The sequence below is a fragment of the Zonotrichia leucophrys genome, chromosome 1 (genome assembly GCF_028769735.1).
Source record: "Zonotrichia leucophrys gambelii isolate GWCS_2022_RI chromosome 1, RI_Zleu_2.0, whole genome shotgun sequence".
Taxonomy (NCBI): Eukaryota; Metazoa; Chordata; class Aves; order Passeriformes; family Passerellidae; genus Zonotrichia; species Zonotrichia leucophrys.
This window is the reverse complement of record NC_088169.1, coordinates 43,127,905-43,148,591: the sequence shown is the minus strand read 5'-3', so window position 1 is coordinate 43,148,591 and position 20,687 is coordinate 43,127,905. Positions and strand designations below refer to the sequence as shown.

Below are 20,687 nucleotides of genomic sequence, written 5' to 3'. Positions count from 1 at the left end.
GCAATGCTCAGTTTGCAAGGGAGAGATGAAAAGAGTGAAAGTGGATAGTTCTTTAAAATAAAAAAAAAGTTATACAAAATAAATAAAAAATACAAAATTATGATAATGAAATTTTGCTTGCTTCTACTTTTCTCTGATTAATGGAAATCTAGTTTGTGCAATGTTTCCTTAAGATTTTTTAATGAATCAAACAGACACATGAAAGGAAGGAATGTCATTTAGACAATAACCAGGCATTGCATGATGTATTTTGGCAAGTTAGTGGATTTGTTTTAGGCAATTATGTAAGACCAGGGTTTTGCAGCATAAACTGATAGCACATCTACTACGGTTTACAACTATACAGATAAATATTTATCTACAGTAAATTCTGGTACGTTCTGAAATTTGAACAGTGTGGAAGTCTATGTTAAAAGGAAAGTGTCTATGTTAAAAGGAAAGTGCCAGAAAATACATTAATGGGTGAATTTATAGCTTTTTTTTTCTTTAAAAAGTCAAAATTTTAAAACAGCAGGCATATATGAAATGAAAACATTATGGTATTCCATATATCCTGAAAATAGAAACATCATGTACATTGGTCTTTACATGATAATACAGCAGTTCTGGCTGTCCTGGTAGATTTTTTTTGTACAAAAGAGTAATGAAAGCATTAGTTAAAAAGGAATCTGATAGGAGCACACCAAGATTTGAAGCAGCTGTCCATACGTGAGTATCTGGTAAAACCTAAGGTGCTCCAAGGAAGGTGACACAGGTTTATCAGCTCTGACACAGGATCTGCATGAGAACCTACCTATGAGAGGATCATCTAAAGCTGGGCAGGCTATTGCTGTGAATCACATCTTTAACTATCACCTCTGTGTGGGCACCTGAATTGAGCCCAGGGTTAAGACGTTAAATAACAACACAATAAGAAAAATCAAACCATACTGGAGTGTAAGTTATTTTCATAAATATAAGTGTCTTGTGCAGTTTCATGTGTTGACAGTTGTCCCAACTGGTTTCCATCTCTAGAAAACTGTAGGTCTCCTACGGCGCCCAACTCAGGATTAAATAAATATATATATATAAACAGCTTCCTTAGATGTCCCAAGCTGGTGGACATCTATGCAAAACTGAATACAGTCCCTAAAATCATAGTCATAGTATCATTTTATGCCAGATCATCTCTGATGGATCTTATTTCCACTCCTGTTTTTTCAGGTGGTCAACTACTTATCTGAGTTTGTGAGCTCTTTTCTGAACCGAGATATCTCTCCAAGAACTGCAAGTGATGCATAGGTATCCCAACCACTAAAAAGGTGTTAAATCTTTCTGTGATTCAAGAATTAAAAATAGTTGCACCAGAGACAACAAGAGTTAGAAAAATGAAAGAAAAAAGCACCAAAATTACCTAGAGAGCTTTTCTATTTCATTATCCAAAGGATTTCTCATCAGTATGCTGATAAGAAAAAGACACAGATGTGTGTTTCCCATATCAAATAGTGCTTGTTATTCTGTTCTTGAGGCTGCCCCAGCAACCAGTGACCTGTGTGAGAACCTGTGCTGACAAGCTCCACAGGTATCCAAGCTTAATGTAGCTCGGGAGTGCTTTTAATAGATAAGCATAGTCTATCTGTTCTGGCAAAGAAAAATAGGGCAAGCAATCAGACAACCATCTTCCATAACCTGAGTGGAATATTTAACACAAGTCAAGGGTAAAGAAAACAGTCTTCTCAGAACAATGCCTTGAAATGCCATTGAAAAAAAAAAAAAAAAACCATCAGTGTTTATACTCATTTGTGTGTGTATATATATATATATGCATACATGTATACATGTATGTATATATGTATTTATGTATGTATGTATGCATGTATGTATGTATGCATGCAGTTATAATAGGAATGAGAGTTTGCTCCTTTGGTTGCATAAGTGTATTTACAAAACAGAAGCCCTTTCTACATAATAGTCTAATAGTCCACCTCGTAAAATGGCTAGGAGATATTATATAAAACCAGAACAACATAATGGCAAAAAAACTGTTGACCCATAAGAAAATGAAGTTTTCTTTACTCATTCTAATTGTCTAGAAATGAAAATTCTTATGCTGTGCATAAGATAGCACACAGAAAAAACCCATAAGGTTTTATTTTTTTAACAGATTTTCCTTTTTATTGAGTTTTATTTCCTTTTTATTGCCAATAAAATCTACAGTAAGATGATTCTGGTGTAATACCGTGTATTGCAAATTCCCTCCTACTGAATTGCTTTTTCCTTTTTGTTGATTTATACACACAGACAACTGAACATATAGTACAACAGATTTTTTAAAATTTTTAGATGACATTATTAACTTTTTTAAACCCTAAATTTTAACGGCTTACCTATTAATCTATATTTGCTATTTTAACTGTGTTTCTGTAGGGAATAAAGTCTGTGATCATTAATTTAAAAGAACAGAAAAAAGATTATTAACTTATTGGTTAGGGAAGTTCTAATCATGTTTGAAGTACAGGACATCCTGAAAATTAGAAAAAATATCTCCTTTGAGCAATGTGGCTGGAGTACCAAAATGCTGATAAGACAGAGAGAGATGAGGAGTTTGGATGTTTCCATTCTCTCTGAAGGGTCATCTCATGTGACATGATCCACATCTTACCAACACCAGTATGAATGGAAGATGAATAATTCTGTGGAAGTAGATACTGACACCTCATCAAATGTTTGGACTCATACTGAAGGAAAATATTGTAGGGAGGAAAAAGAAGAAAAATAAATAAAAAAAAAAAAGCTGAGAACAAAAGGCATACAGGAATGAAGAATTAAGTCAGAGTCTAACTGCAACCAGGGAAGGTTTATGATATAGGGGAAGACTGCCCAAAGGTTCATCATTTCTGATCCCAAATACCTAAAAACCATGTTTGAAAGGTAGCAAAACGCTCTAATGCTTCCTTGTAAGGTGGGGGCTACTTAGGTCTTCAGAGCTGTCAAGATAACACCATAAGACATGCTTTTTAATAAAATCTGAAATTATTTACACAATCATCACTTTCAAGAGGTAAATACTTATGTAAAACATTAGCTACTAAAAAAATTTATAACAATAGCACAAAGGCTGACAACACTGTGCAAGTTTGTTAAAAAAATGAACAAAGGAAAAATGTCTTGTGTGAGTTGGTAGCATCCCTTTGCTGCTGTAATATGAAAATCAAGTGGCATGGGAGAGTATTCCTTAAACTCACTGTCATTCTTGCCTGTATATGGCCACTTAGAAAGCTGTCACAAAATAAACACTTTGATGTCATCATCATCAGAGATATAAGAAAAAAAGGTGGGAATAGAACTTTGTTAAAAATTAGGGTTTTTTCAAATTCAAATATTACTTTTCTTTCACATCTTATGCTCCACACAATATTTTAGGCTCCTTTTTAGTACTGACATCAGTGAAACATATTCTAAGATGATAAAACAAAGATAGGTTAAATATTGATATGTAAAACTGAGTCTGAAGCCTGCATTTGTTAAAAAAAAGATATGTTTCACGTAGTTCTATTTACTTGTCTCATTAAAATGGTGGCAAAATTCCACTCTGCTGAAATCAGAGAGAGTTTTGCCATTCTTTTCCATGGCACCATCATTTCATTCACAGATCCAACATCCACTCTGTTTCAGAGAGTGTTGGCTCAACATTTCCCTTTACTCTCTGTCCCATCTCCCAGAAATTGCTGTTCTCATAAAAGAAGGGGAAGATGATCCTGAACCACTATAGTCTACAGGATAATATTTCATGCAGTGGTCATAAATTCAGATTATGCCTGTATACTTTCAGGGTTTTGAAAGATAAAGTCTTAAGAACTTTATCTATTTCCAAAGACATTCTGGCATAACAAAAATCCACACCATATGAGATGGAAAATAAATGGAACAGTGACTGTAGCTTGCTACAAAAATTAGGTGCATTGTAATCCAGGAATAAAAGTTACCAAAAATAAAACATTAAGATAATTATTTTTGAAACAAGAGTATACTTTTTCTGTTTTTCTTTACCAGTTTCAATTAGTATTCCTTTTGAGCATCCATAAGAGTAGAAAAAGAGCACAGAGAGAATAAAAAGAAGAGTAGGAATCTAGGAGAAGAAAATAAGTCAAAAGGTGAAAATATTCAAAATGAAGATATAAGTAAAGATATAATTCAGACATTGAAACAACCAAATTTTTAAAGAAAAAATAAAAACCCAGACCACAAGAATAGTCTCTTATTTGTCTTAAGCTATAACTCTGAAGGGCATCTAGATGCTCAGACACCATTCTGTGTTCTCTAAAGCATGCTAGGACACAAATTTTTAGAAACTAAAATCCAACAGTAAAAACATGTTCATTTTCTTTCTAAGACAAATATTTCAAGCACAGAAGTCCTGAAATGTAATCATTGTTCTTTGGTGAGGCTTTCAAGGACTTGTCCTGTCTTACTCATCAGTGGAAGCAAGCTGGCAAGGTCTGGAGTGAACCCCAAGATGTTTTTGTGCTCTTTTCCAGGAGAGCATTTAAAACCCAGTGTATATTCTCTGGATAAATATTCTAAGAAATTTCTGTCAGTAAAAAGCCTGAAACATTTCAAGAGCTCCTTTGCTTATGAGCGCAGCATCCGCAGGAGTGATGGGAAGTTTATGTGGCTGGCTGCAAGAGGAGGGGAAGGTGCCACCAGTTCTCTCCATAGAAGGTTTATTCTGCCAGCTTATTTAGATTGCATGTGCAGCCAGGCTCTCTATGTCCCTGCCTGGAGCCCACTTAGCTTTAACCTGCCCCTTGTTACTTATTTTTTTCCTATAACAGTTTAATCTTAGACCATCCAGAGGTCCATTCAATGTGTATGTGCCTGAGATAGGGCTGTAAGCCATATGGAAGAAACAATGATTATGGAAAGGCACAGTGTACTTTCTTCCTCTTATTCTTCCTTTCAGCTTTAACAACAGCTACATTGGTAAAAGCTACGCATTAGGCTTCTTCCTGGGGAAAGAAGAGGAAAAGTGAGATTTTATGCATGAACAAGGGGATTCAATTAAAAAGAACTAACAAATTTATTCACTGACGTACATGGAAGTCATGATCTTTTTATAATATGTTTTCTTAAGGATTTAAGATTCTCAATGTCAAAAATGTGTGTAATTAGTAAACCACATAATATATGAAATAAAAGGAGAGATTTTACTAGAGGATTCTGTAGATCATATGTAAAACAAAGAGTTTATCACATGTTATCACTCCGTATGAGTTTCAAGATATTTATGTATTCTGTGAGGCAGAATTGGTCCTGGATTTACATCCTCCTTTGACATATCTTTCCTTAATAAACAGGCAACTTTGCTCTGACACAATGAATAAAAGACATCTCACTACAAATTTGTCTTTCAACTACTTTTTATAACACCTTCAAATTATTTTTTGGAGTTTTCTCTCTGCTGGGCCACACTTGAAAAAATATGGTCATTCTTCTTGCTGACATTGGTGTTCCTTTTGATACAATGCAACTCATCCTGCTTTTGATTGTGAAACCAATATAAAGCACATTCTGCTACCCTTGCATCTTGACATTTGAAATTGCCTGTTCCAAGTCACATTGTATGAGCTCATTATGATCAGAAACAGGAAAATACATTCATTTTTTTCTTTAAAGGAACTATTCAGAAACTGATTAAATCACATGCACTGGCCAAATACTTCTTTCTCAACCACAACAGCAACTTTTACTTTCTCGTCAATAAACTCCTTGCAAACAATCAAGACACTCACTTGGAATAAATGATTGGTTGACCTCTGATAGCTGTGGAAGACAAATGTATCAACACAAAGACATCACTTATGCTTCAGGAAGTCCCTGTAGTGCAGATTGTTTAAAGCTGGGAAAATGGCCTGAAAAAAACTATCACACTTTCAATTTTTTTCCTAAACTTCATCTATAAACCATTATCAGATGAATGATAACAAACTTTGGTTCATGTAACATGCTACATGAACTTTGGTCTGACCTATGTAATTAATGTTTTTTCTTGAGTGGTTTGTTCATTTTTCATGCTTCTGTTCCTTTATTATTTAATATTTAATGTAGTACCAGTTGGAAGGAAGAGAGGCTGGGGTGAAGAATTTAGAACCAGTCAAGAAGCAGTAAATTCAAGATTTCTATGGTATTGTATAGAGACTAAGAAATGCAAACTGAAACTGCACGTATTAAATTGTATTCTGAACAATGAAGGTGTCAATTGACCACACAGAGGAATCTGGTGTTATTTGACATAACTTAAGGCATATTGGACACCACACATGGGTGGCAGATAAGATACAAGGTTGGCCTATGTCCTTCTGGTGTGTTGCAGACAAGGTCTAAGAGTATTGCCCAGGCTGGCCCAAACAGCTCTAGGCATTTTTGGTTAGTCAAAGCAATTGAATCTGTTGGTACAGCACTTTCTTTTTGCTTATTTATCTCCATGAACTTGGAGCTTTGAGGTGCAATCTGCCACTAAGTAGTTGCTATCTGAGCCACATCTTGCAAATTTAGACGTTTTTCTTTACTTTTTAAAGCTTAATTGATTTACTGTAACTCTGTCTGCAACTTCACCTTACTTGTATATTTCTATTATCACATCCACAGGTTATTTCAACAAGAACACTGTATGTTGCTATTTTATTCTTCATGACAAATACAGTACCTGGCACTCCTGAGAACAGATTCATGTAGGGATTTCAAGCAAGGACCATCTTTGCTGAAGTTGTGGGTTTTTGTTAGAGGAGGCTGCACTGATCATGGAATCAATAATAAATTTTTGTTGACTATTTTTGTGTCCATTAATAGATGATAACTCTGAAATTATGCTGCCAAAGCTAAGCACAGTTTTAGAGACTTCTGATAGCCTCAAATATTTCTGTACTGAGTGAAATACTTGAAATTCATGTATCTTAACAGAGAGGAACTTAAGAATATTGTGAGAATTTTTTATATAACTAACTTTGTTCCCCTGAAGAGAGAGAACTACATTACAAATCTGATATTCAGGATTCTGAATTGCCTTTTACTTTTATGTTAAATTTCCCCATGGTTTCCTTTACTACTTTATTAGGTTTAATTGTCCTTTTGCTCAGCTCAAAACACCATGAGCTTTACGACAGACAGCATCCTTTAGTGACAGTGCTGTTTTGTTTTGCTTGAATAAAAGGTGGCATTTATGTTCTATTAAAGGAAGAAAAGCAGAAGATAAAGAGTGGTTTTGTTTGTTTGTTTGCTTTGCTTCCATTTCCCAGAGACCATTCCAGGATGCAAAATACAGAACACAGTGGTAGAGACTGCACCAACTCTATGTGGTGCATTATGAAAAACCTTTTATCACACTGGGAAGAAAAGGCAGGAAATTGTGTCACAGTTTATGGTACATAAAACAGTCAGCCACCTCACTGTGATTGAAGGAATACGGTTTATAAGCACAGGTTCTTCCAGGTCTGTGTGCCATGATCTCTGCTGGAATGCCTTGAGCACTGGGAAGGCTGATGCCCTTTAGCATCTCTCCTGTGGACTAAGGGAAAATACTGCATCATGAGCCAATTGCCTTTTCCTTTCACCTTCTTTTATAGAATCTTCTTTTCTTTCAGCAAACAAGCAATAATACCTTGCACTAAGACACTGCCATTTGAAATGTTTGCTGCACAAGCAAGCAAAGAGAGTGGTGTATATACTGTTTACTCACCCTCTGCTGCTCATTTATATGTAAGGTCAATGATGAATCAGACTTGGGCGTAGAACTGCGTAAATCCTGTTTTTTAATCCCAGCTTACTTAATTCTTGGTTGAAAGAAAAGCCAAATTTCAGGACTTATCAGAGCATTACATGAAGTTAACCTCCAGAGCTATTCCCCATAAAACTCTGATAAGCACATTTTAATAGTTCACAGTCAGCTAGAGTTAGATAGTCACAGAGAGTTTTTCTCAAGAAATTGATGTTCCTTGTAAATCAATAGCATTGAAAATACCAAAGATGAATATATGGAATTCACTAGTTGAGCTGTAAAAGTAGGTACAGTCCACTCTGAGAAAGGATTAAGTACAAAGTTTATTGGTGTTTTTATTCACACTCCAGTGCTTTTATTGGTGTATAAGAAGTATAGAGCACCACTGCATGCTGCCAAGTATTTAAAGATGAAACAGCTGTATAGATTTACATCTTGGTCAAGAAATCTGCCAGTCTTTTGAGGTATTTTTATCTAAAAATTCTACTTTCCAGCTATCTTTATTCTGAGAAAAAGGGATGGCTCTTTTTTCTTTAAGTTTTGAAAAGCTTTTATAGAGAATTTGACAAGTCATATATGTAACTATCTACTCCTTAGGAGTATTCAAAATAATGCTAAAAAAACAGCACTAAGCTCATTGTCTGAATTTTAGTTCCTTTCTGATGGGAATATACATGAAGAGTGTGCTACGCTTTTTCTTTTTGCTAGATTTGAATTAGTAATTATCTGATTGTTCAGGAGCTTCCAAATAACTAGAATATCTTGCCATTTTGTGGCAACAGTAGTTTATGGTCTGGGAGTTTTCATTTTATTAATTAAATTATCAGCGTTACAAGATTATCCTTTTTTCTTTCAGTCATTCCAAGTTTTGCTATGCATGTACCACGCTTCTTCATCAGAAGTAAAGTAGAGCTTTGCAAGCAACTCAGCTGTAAAATTTCTCCTGAGACAAAGTTTGACTTCCAAAGACTGTATCAGCACAGGGGCTTGTACTCAAATTAAGCTACAGCAGTAGCTTTAGTTCCTAATGACATAGACAAACTAAAAAACTAAATAGACAATAGAGGGAACATACAGGAACTCTTAACCTGACAATATAGTATACAATAACCATGGATTAGGCTCTCAGAAACTTTAGCATGAAAAAATTCCCATTAAAACATCCTTCTGTTGTAAGATACTTTGTGCCACATGCAAGTCAGGTATTTATTGTATTGAAAAGTGAGATGATCATGATTATATAACCTTGAGAACTAAGGAGATAGCAAATATTGGGGTCTTTATATTTGGGCATAGATTTGTTATCCCTAGAAGAGGGATATATATGATTGTGTTCTGAGTGACAGTACTTGTGAAATATGAGGCAAAAAGAATAAGAGTTTATGCTCCTTCCTGGGTTTAATTGTTTTGTGTCATGAAAACTGTTGTAGCATTAGAGAACAGTAGAGATAAAGGATTACCCACATAAACTACCACCATCTTCAAATAATTGGCTTTTGGTGTTGAAGATATATTGATTTTCCTCTTAATATTTCAGTCCTCTTTTTTTTTCACATTTCTCCAGACAATTTGTTTGAGATATTATTCTTGTCTTACACTTTACATAGTATTTGTGGTTTGCTACTGCCCGATCGGTACAGGAGATTCAATTACAGAAATATTGCATGCATAGCTGAACTAAGAGCATATTAAGAATAGAATACCTGAACCAGTTTCACATTGTAACATTTAAAAGAGCTTAAAAAATAAACCTTTTCCTATCAGAGTAGCATCAACAATGATGTATAAAAAAGAAATTTGGTGTGTAAAAAAGTTTCATAACACAAACAGGTTTTATGCTAGGATATAAAGCTGGAACATAAACATAAATGCAAGATAGTGTAAAAACCCCAGGAATGTGAAAGTACATTGCCCTTTATTTTAAAAACACATAATTCTAGTTTGTTGGGAAAAAACCATCATCCATGCTTACAGTGCATAGCAGAGTGCAGTGTAAGAGCAGCTGAGCTAACACAGACCTGGTTGACTTTGTTAGGCTCGGTGTTACAAGGTAGACTTAGCAAGAAGCACCTAAAATGTGTGCTGGCTGTACCTGCCTGTTGCTGTACCCTGCCTGGTGAATACACTCAATCCAATATTACCTGGGCACTACACCAGCCTGCTACCATGTCGATGAGTATGTTGCATGTACAGCTTATATTTCAATGAAAACTGGCTCACAGAGCAACAGTCTGATTTTATATTTCCACTCCAGGGTGTCTGTCTCTACATTTGCCAGTAAGACTATAAACAGACTGGTCCAAATTGAAATATCACATGAAAATGTTACATCAAGCCTCAGTGCAAAATTACTCTAAGTTTATATGATATTGTTCTTAAGGAACTGTTTGTCCCAAAGGGGCATATTTTATAAGTTGTTTCTGCCTAAAAAGGGGGATTTTTAAGTACTTTCCTAGGAATTTTCATCTGTGAAATAGACAAGTAATAGAATTTATCTTCTAAATTCAGTTCATCCAATACAAGGCCAATTCTCTACAGCAGCTCTGTTGAAGAAGTATTCCAAAATAGAACATTTATAAAATACAAGTATGGATTCACTATGTGGAGTTTCATTTGCGTATGTTTCATTTTACATATCCGTGTATATATTTATACAATCAAACATATGTAGAAAAAAAACCCCTAAAATGGAAAAGTAGGGAAATGGAACATTATTAATGTTGAAGTAAAACAGTGTTTGTATAATAAACATAACAGAATTGAGTCAGTGAAACAGAGCAATTAATTGGTAGATTTAAAACAGAAGCAAAAACAAAGCTTCCTGTTCTGGTTTCTGCCTGTAATAAGTACAGTGAAAGCAATTTGGAATTAAGGTGTTTTTCCAGTTTAATTCAAGCATAAAGGAAGATCCAAGCAAGAAAGATGATATTTTTCTCCCCATTGCTGGACTGCAGTGCCCCTCTATGTACCACCTTCTGGTTAACAATGTGAGAGGACTCCTTCTTTCTGAAAAAAACCCAGCTTTTTGTTGAAATAACCAGCACTGAAAATACAAGAAGCTTCTCTCTATGTTTGCAGCCTGTTTTCTGTTGTGTTTTCTGCAAAACCATTGCTGCTATAATTTGGGAGGCTTCCAGTGGGCAGGCTCTAATTGTCTGCTTTCTGCAAACCCTGTCATCCACCAAAGAAGTAAATCCATCCAATCTCCAACGTGCATTCTGGTGTCTTTCAGAAAAGGAGAACTTTCTGCAAACAAAATACTTTGGTATTTCTCTGTGTTCATAAAGAGTGCTAGTAAAGCCTTTAATTGAGGGCTCTGCTCCCATTACATGTGGCCTGCAGTATGAGGCTGTGCAACACTCCGAGTCTCAGCACTGGCATGGATGTTGGAGGATGTCCTAATGCTCTATAGCTGGCCTCAGATGTGCTAGATATGCTAGATATGCCTTCAGAACTGGGTACTGGGATGTGGAGGCAGCTTAAAATCAATTGTGCCCTAAAATCAAAGAGGGATGGTGATCCAGCAAGGAAAGGCATAAAACAGGGAGGCTGAGATTTGCGCTGAACAGAGCTGCCTTTCACTCCTCCCAGGCCTTCCAGAGAGCTAGATCTACCCAGAGTTGTGACAAAATAAATGAACCAAAAGTAGTCTATCATCAGAATAGTTTCCCTCACCTGAAACTCCTTTCTCAAAGAAAGAATATTCTGTTGGATGTTCTGTTATTTGGTGCAATCCTACCATGGCCATCACTGAATTGTTTTCTGAATGCAAATGTGAGAATACAAGAGTTTCTACAGGACTACCACTCAGTTCATAGCCTTGCCCATCTACTCCAATAACTATCTCTCAAAAAGGTTCCCCATGCAAAGTTTTGCCAACTGTGGAGGACCAGAATGTACAGACATGCTTGTCTGCACAAAACAGCCTGCACTTTTGATGATCTGAAGCAGTCCAATGTTGTTTCTTACTATTTCATTGTCAATAATATATTTTTCTTTCATGAGTTTTATAATTACTTTACAGCTTCTTTGTAGTGACAGGTGAAATGGTTTAGTAAGGTTTATATGTATTTTTAAAAGTCCACTATCATGTCAAAAATCATGTTGATCCCACTTCCTCCTCTGAATAAGAACTTCCAACTAAATTTCTCATGTAGGTGATTTCATTTCACATTATTCCTAGCTCCCTCTTTCAATGAGTTTAGTATATTTAATTCCTCTTAGCACAGAAGTTATTGGATATAAAGCTTCAATAAACTTGTTTATTTTCTCTGTCTCTGAGTTCTACTGTACTCCTTTCACAAGCCAGAATCAGAAGTCCATATAGTCAAGATTCAGCATGTTATTTTATAAGGGTGATTTCATCTGTTTTTACCAATATTTCTTAAAATTTCCATTTTTTTAAACAATGAACATGAAATCGAAATGTTCATGTTACCATCTTTAGTAAATCACATCTCCCAGCCCTCTGTGGCAGTAGCTGGTTAGAATCAGTCATTGTATATAGTTTGGTTTGTTTTTCTACAAGTGCTAATTTGCACTAATCAACACTGAATTTCATTTGCCACTTTATTACATAGTCAGTCAATATTTTGACACCCTATTGCATATCTTTACAGTACTTTTTTACTTTTATAATCCTGAATAATTTAAAATTATCAGTAAATTTTATTCTCACTATTTACCTTGTCTTTCAGATAATTAATGAGTACGATGATTGACACATACTAGGAGAAAGAGGCATCTTATTTCAGTATATTCTATTGGAAAAAAGACTATTTATTTAATGGGGTTTTTTTTCAAATTTTTATCTGCTGTGACTGATATAATTAGAGGTTTTCTGTTTGGTTTGGTTTTCTGTTTTGTTTTGTTTGGGATTTTATTATCGTTTCTAGGATACCCTGAAATTTAAAATGTATGATGCTAATATTTGTTTCTATGATTCTTTAGGCAAGATCTCCTTCTGGAAAACTTTGTTGACTTATCCCTCTTCAAACATAGTTTTCATTGGGATTTTTATAATACCCTATATTCTGGGATAATGCTGTTTTTTCTATGCAGTGTCCTGCTGTTACAGCAATATTTCAATACATCTAAACCTTCAGTTCTCAAGGTAAAATGTTGGACAACAGTAGTTGATAATTATGAGGCACTCAAGGCTTCAATCCACTATGTCTCAACTGGTTTAAAATATATGTATTAAATCATACAGTTTCAAGCCTAATGTTTTCTTAAATAATACAGGTATCATCTAAGTATAGGTATTTCTTTTCAAAATTTTCTCATCAAATTTGATGGATGGCAGAGGGCATTTAAGGTAGAGATCCACTGATGCAAGTACTGAATACAAGACTCTTTGAAGCTATGATTTACTCACTAACAAAATAATTCCTGAACATGATTAATAGGTGTTGTTAATCATTCATCTAAGAGAATATTGCTACTAATTTCTTTGGACTTGTACTATTTATCTCATAACCTGAAGTGGTGGAACGTGTTTAATCAGAAGACTGCATTTCAGTAGAGAGAATGCAGTCAACAAAAGACTGCATTTCAGTAGAGAGAATCAGTGTACTTCTCTTCAAAGTGAATGGTAACCTGTGCTTGATAAACTCAGTACTGGGAAAAATTCATTATTTCATTGAAGAGGGAACAAGCTAAGAGGAATGGAATATTCTGTTTTCATATAAATTGCAAATAATACAGAAAAGAATATATTTTAGGAAAAACAATTAAACACATCTTTGAATTGTACAAACACTGGAATAGGTGGCTGGGAAGGTTGTATAGCCTCCATCGTTAGGCAAGTCTCCCAGGAAAATGATTTAAGGATATCTGAGTGTAGCATATGGAGGGAAGTTTGGCTATATGATTACTTACATTTCCTACTAACTCATTTTGTTCTGATTCTAACATAACTTTTAGTCACCCCCTCAGTAAGCTCTACTTTTCATGTTAAAAGTAGACTTATCACCTTAAGATAAACAATGTAGCCTGTTAAAAGGAGACAATGTGCATGTCACTGCTTCTTCTTTTATCTGTAATTGTCAGACCTTCTATTTGTTTTGAAGTTTAATTTTTTAGCATTTGTTTAAAACTGCATACACCAAGCTTTTAGAAAATCTTGTTCTGTGCATGTATTAAGCAAAAAACAAGTGTTTTGTCACACAGCTGGAAATTCATAGACTTATTTTAGCTTTGCATGTTTTGCAGTATTTGCTCACAGTAATAGACTGTGGATTCCTGAACTGTTTCCACAGAAAAGGCAATACAAAATCTGTTTCAAGTAATTTTGGTGAGGACTGAGTTGGCACCCAATAATATGTTTACCAAAGTGAAATCCTTACTTGAATGAGAAATCCAGAAGACTTTACTTGGCATTTCTTCCCTAGTTTCATTCTAGTATTCCCTTACATAGAGTGGAATTCTGTTCCATATCTAAATTCATTTGACTAAATGTGTATGTCACCTACCCCTTGAGATGTTACAGTGTTTCTAAGGCACAAGCCGGGAAAAAAATTCATGAGTCACAGGGATTCTGCACCCTTTGAAAGGAGCAGCTGAAAAGTCAGTGGAGATATCTTGAGGCATCTCAAAGCATCAGACATTTGTGGTTAGACATCAATTATCCCACGATACCTGAGACATGCCCTTTTCGGTCTTCATTTTACCACAAGGTTGGCAAACAACAGTCAAATGGTGATTTCCACAGCTGATAGAAAATCACTCGCTGAGTTTTGCTTTTCTTGCTTCACACTATCACTCTGCCTATGCTGACAGTTTTTGTTCTGTTGACAGTGCTTTTGCATTTTCGCCAAAAAGGAAAAAAAAATCTGCCAGTAACACTCTTCTTTCTTGACTTGCTTTGAGTCCAGGTGCAATTTAGCACCCCCCTAAATATCCAAATATCCAGAGCCATCTGCAAGGTTCAATCCACATTCACAACATGTCTGTGGTGATTTGCTTATTAATTATAAGCAGACATAAACAGACTCATATTCCCTGTAACTTAGCCTATGCTCTATGACTTCAGAGGACTTTTCAATTTTCTCAAGCGCACAAATAGAAATGCTCTTAGGCTTCTGGATGAAATAGTTTATGAAATTATCCTTCACAGCTGCTTGTTACCAGCCTTGCAGCTGAGACGCCATAACTGATCATGTTAATTTCCAGTCCATTTTTGTGCAAAGTGAAATAGATTAGTTTAAGCTAACACTGAAGCTTTTTTAAACAGATTTACTCCTTTGCATTGAAATGGAAGATGTTTTTCCAGTGAAGCAGCTGCGACTCAAACCATTACATGGAAAGGAGCAAAACTAAGAAAAGAGGAGATATTTGGGTAAAGAGTACACTTTAAACTGAGATTTAGCCAAAAAGTAATGAAAGTTTTGTTTTAGAAAAAAAACCACCTCTCATTTCTTGTATCATTAGCCACACACATTGCATTGTGCAAAACATGTGCTGTTTGACTGAGTAAATTGTTTATTAAGCCAGAAACTAGCTATGATTTTTTTCTCTGAACCTCTCCTAGCCCCAGCATTTCCTTTACAACACTGACATTTGGAAATTCACTGAATAATTACATCAGAATGTTTTTCAGAGCTGTAAAAAATTGACAGTAGGTGGCCTGAACAACTAGCCATCAATTGCTGTGAAAGCATGTAGCAGAAAAAATAAATCCTCTGGGAGACGCCTATCACTATGGTTCCACATTTTTCATATGTTTCCTTTCCCTCTGGCTTGCTTGAATCATGTTTCCTATGCTGAGGCTATATATTCTGTAGCTAAACATCCCCATCTATGATCAAGGAGGTAAAGGGAACTGATTTCCCTGCCTGCTTTCTTCCAGGCCTATTTCACAGTCTCAGTGACTTCCCTTTGGAAGCTGAAATTCAAATCTTTCCTGTTCAAAAGGCATTAAGTGCAGCATATATTCTTCATCTTCAGAAAGAGTCACTGTACATGCATAAGTTTATATTCAGAAACATGAACACACACATCATGGCAGCAGAGACAGCACCATTGGACACTGGATCAATGTAACAACTAACATAATTTGTATTGTGAAATACTGTGGATTCCAGTGCTAGCATTCCTCACCCACCACAGACACTCTTGTCTGTTTTTCACAAAATAAAAACAACAAAAATCCAACACCATCAAAATAATCCAGTCCTTACAGTTATCAGCTCCCAGATGAAGAAGTCAAGCAGCTGATACTGAAGGTAAAAAGGGCAGATTTGACAAGTGCAGAAAATATTTGGATGTTCTTGGAGCTACAGCCAGGTTCTTCATGGCCACAATTAATTAGGTGGGGAGGGCTGCTGGATTGCTCTCTGAGGGACCTCAGAGTCATAAGAATGCATTATATCCAGTTGCTCAAAGCCTAGCAGGCTATGTCCTGCTCTCAGACATATGTGTTTTGCCATCTGGACTAAGACAATGCAACATACCTGGCTATCAAACCATCAGCCTGTAGGAAACACCACCTGCTTCATAATTTATAGCACGTCCTGTCGCCAAATAAATCAGCAACTGCAAACACTCCCAGTTCTCTCATGTATCTCTGCTTTCCCAGAATACTGAAATATGACGGAGGTGAGTTATGCTGTCAGGAATTCCCAGAGCTCTGGGAGAGACACTACACCTGGTGAGTTAGCTTTTTGAGAGCCCACTCTGACTGATCGTGCATAGTGCCAAGGTGACGACATCATCTTTGTAGATGCAAAGTTATGGGGTTTAGTCTATATATCAGTGGTCTGAGAGTATTTCTGAGAAGTTAACAAGGGTAAATTTCTGGGAATTTTACAAGGGTACTAGATCCAGGAGGCTGATACTTATATGATGTGTGTATATGCTGAGGACCTTGACTATTTCTTTCTCTGAAATTTTATTTCTAAATTTGATTTTTATATGAAAAAAAAATTATTTTATGTTCACTAGAACTACCTAACAAGGAAATAATATCAGGAAAAGTGAGTGGTTAAGGTGATCTAAACACTGATTTAATCATGACATGGATCAACTAAATGAAAAAGGTTGATTGGAGATCCCTTACCTTTCCCCTTTACTTTTTTTACCTTGTAATAGAAAATAGAGATGTTGGACTGAGACCAAGCCAATTGAAATGCTAGGGTTGTGGGGGTTTTTTATTTTTAATGAAATTACTTTGAGCACTGCTGGATTTTGCCTCTTCATAATCCTTGGCAGATAAATTATAAAGGCAGGACTTTATTACTTATATTAAAGTATAAGGGGTATGAATATCTTTCTTTGAAGTTTACTTCAGTGACCTCAGGAATGGGTAAGCAAAAGGTTTTCCAGAATGAAGCTATTTTTCTCCTCTAATCTAGTTTTCCTGACTTCTAGGTTGCATCCACTCTGTGCTAGTCCAAGAATAAAGAAAAACAGTCTCTAAAATCAAGCATCCACTTTTGATACACCTTTGAATAAAAGCACCCTAACCATTGTATTCTGTTTCTCAGGCTTGTAAAAGTTTCTGTGATGGGGCTTTGATCTTCAAATTTTACTTTCCCAATTTGTCTGTCTTCTTTCATTCTAAAATCAAATGCAGTTATCAGAGAAGTCCAGGGCTTCTTTTCATCTTGGAGATAGAAAAGAGCTCAATCTGCATCTAAAAGCCTGCTCAAGCCATACAGTTTGTTCCTATTATAGAGATAGATACTGAATTATGCAACAAGTTCCCAGTGAGCAATTACATTTTAATCACAGTAAAGATTTTTTTCTGCAAAGACACTTCTATAGATGATTTATTTCAAAAGATAGGAATTATGCCCATACCGCTTAACTGGGAAAGTGCTCAACTTCCCCAGACAAATTTCCTGGCAGAAAAATTGTTTGAGGAGACCAGTAACTAATATTTAAACCATCTTTTTATTTAATTTCCCTTTTTTTTTACAGTAAATTTTTAACACAACCTGACCTGTGGTTGATAAGTCTGCAGTTCGATTTGGTCACTCATAGCTTGCTTTCTTGGATTAGAAGCTCCATGAATTATTTTTACTTTCCATAAATAGATTGTGGTGTTTACAGTACTTGCCTTCTGTGCCGCTAAATTAAATAACCATCTAGTATTTCAAAGAATGGCTGAAAATAGAAGTATATTATAGAGGAATGTTCCAGTGTAGGTACTATCAAAATGAAAGTCTCACAGTGGGTGAATACTTGTGATATTGTTCAGAATTAGAGATATGCTTATTATCATTAATTAAATATAAATTAAAAGATACAAGAAGCTATGTAAAAATTATAAAAGTAAATATTTAAATTCAAAAGACTCTTAAAATGCTTATAAAGTTCAAGATGTGCTGCCACAGTACTACCAGAAACTTTTGGTACTTTCAGCCAATGGAGGAAAAACATAAAAGAGATGAGTGCAAAAAAAGAGATGAGAACTCCTCTTTTGTTGGCCTTTCTTCCAAGAATTTGAACATAGTTAATAACTGGTATTTGTGTTCTAGTCATAACTAAAATCCCCATTTTGATTGCTTGCACAGTCAATGAAATTAAAAATTTATTTTTGATTTTGAGTGGAAAAAAAAGTCAGACTGTGCTAAGTAACATGCAAAATGAACCAGTCCTTTTTACAGAACATGTTTTTCTAGCAAGTATAAACAAGCTTGCCTGTGATTGTTTAATCTGTCTCTGGCACTTTCCCCAGCAGAAAGGAGAAAGCTGTGAAATGGCAAATGCCAGCCCCTTACGGATTTACAGAACACGCTCAAACATTTCAGCTGCACTCAGGAAACCACTGTCTGGTGAATGTTGTTCATGGCCTTCAGAATTCTGCCAGGCTGCTGCAGCATGCACCACCCTGAGATTCCAGGTAGATTTCCATTAAGTACTACATTTTAACTAGCATAGGCTGCATAACTAGTTGCCTGAATCATGTGTATGGCTATTTTAACAAACAAATAAGTAAATAGATGGGCAGATGCTTAGTAGATAAATGCCATGCATCACATAACTGTGCAATTTCCATCACAAGAGGAAGATTCAGGACTTACATTTCACAATTGGTAACCAATTTTATTGAACTCCATGAAATATAAATGGATGAAAAAAATTTAAAATCTGGGCTGCAGGATGCCTTCTGATCTTGTCTTAATGCTGAATATTTGTAGTGGTTTTCTACAAGAAAAAAAAAAAAAGTAAAGCAAAATCTTTGACAGTTGCAATGCCTTGCTGTAAACAAAGCACACTGGGATGTTGGGGAAATCACTGAATCGCTTAGCACAGCTTGTTCCAATTCTTTTGTATCCTGGAAGAGGTAGTTTAAAAGTGAAACATAATAGATGTTGTTGTAGCATTCCATTCTAGAATAATTTATCTCAGTATATAATATTCAGTAATAACCTGAATGTAATTATTTATAGGTACACAGAAACTTCAGGACGAGACACTTTTAGCAGTACATGTTGACTTTGGTCCTTTCAAATATTATTATCCACCTGTTAGCTGAAGTCTTTAGAATTTCTTGATCTTTAAAAATCTTCAATATCTTAAAGAAATACCCAGGAGAAAGATTAACTCTTTCAGTAATCTATATTATCCACACTCACAATTTTAATATGTGAATAAAATTAAATAATTTTGATCAAACCACAGTTGCTGGCACATCAGTGCAAGAATTTTTTTGTAATTTTTCAAATACACAGACTGATGATAAAGCAAGTGTAATTTAACAACTCAGAAATGAGATGGCAGCCTACACAGAGACCTCATATTTATTAATGTGACTTCTTGACTATTTAAAGAAAATGCTATGATTTTTGTGCCACATTGTCTATTTTTGAATGTTTGAGGTTGTCGATATGAAGCTGCAATAAAGTTGTGATGGAAGATTTTCCTGATGAGAGCCATAACATTTACCAAATAAAAATAACCAAAGTAAACAAACACACATTATTAGCTAGAAGTGTAGAAGAAGTGAGAAAATTGCATTAACGCACTCAGATCTGTTAACAGGATTTGTTATGAACAGGAATGTTGAAGGTCTAAACAGTATTTTTTTTCTCCTATGTGCTGAAAGTACTCTCACGCTTATTTTTTTCACTCATTTTTTGGTCTATCTAAAAATCTGCCTTGTCTGGATTTTTTTCTTTCCTCTTCTACAGTGAACTTCTCCACCTTCTTTTTACACCCTCCTTTTGACCCTTAGGCTCACACTACCATGACAATTTTCCTTCCAATAGTCCTTGACCAAAAAGCCATTCCTTCACTTAAAAAAAATTTATGAGCATACCTATTGTACTCAGTCAGTGTTAGCTCAAAGCTTTGAGGACAGGAAGTGGAATGTAAAGGCTTTGTGCACCATTCAGTACAGTCAGACTCCATTTGAACAATGCACCCACTATATTTATAGAGCAATTCAAAGGCACTTGGATCCCTGAAAAAACAGAAGCATGTTTCATTTTCCACCATCCTAATTAGAATATGTTATATTATTATAGGTAGACTATTTTACTTCATTGAAATGGGAGGAAACCTCAAGAGTGAAGCCACACGAAGCTTGGTATTAGCATAGCAATAGCCTCTGATAGAGGCTTGTACTGCTAATGGCACTAGTAAACCAGCTTCTCATTATGCTTTCATAACATGAGAGCTTTGAAAGGTAAAGGGTAAAATGCTACCTGCTTTATAATTAATTGAGATTTTCCTGTCGAATAAATAGGTTTAGGATTTCATCCCAAAGGTTTAGTTGTGGGAAATTACCTGATTTATTTATGAAATACATTTTCACTACAAGTATGCTTCAGATTAGTAAATATGAGTGCTACAATGAGAAGGACAACCCAGGAGGACAACCCTACCACATGCAACAATGCTGTTACTTTATTATGTGAAGAGTATGAGCATGCTAGCTCAGAAGCTACAAATTTTGATCAGCCTCCTTAGCTTTGCATTGTTTTTC

At 35.4% G+C, this 20,687-nt stretch overlaps 1 protein-coding gene across 6 annotated transcripts in view; it reads left to right on the top strand.

The window, feature by feature from the left end:
* GPC5 (glypican 5) overlaps window positions 1-20,687 on the top strand; it is a 593,323-nt gene that overhangs the window by 515,493 nt on the left and 57,143 nt on the right. Inside the window, exon 8 of one of the 6 annotated variants that reach the window (XM_064712831.1) lies at window positions 1,204-1,244. The exons of the other annotated variants lie outside the window; for them this stretch is intronic. Within the exon in view, the coding sequence (XP_064568901.1) occupies window positions 1,204-1,223 (20 nt within the window). The 3' untranslated portion in view covers window positions 1,224-1,244. Of the gene's footprint in view, window positions 1-1,203; window positions 1,245-20,687 lie in introns of those variants that run through there. 6 annotated transcript variants of the gene reach the window in all.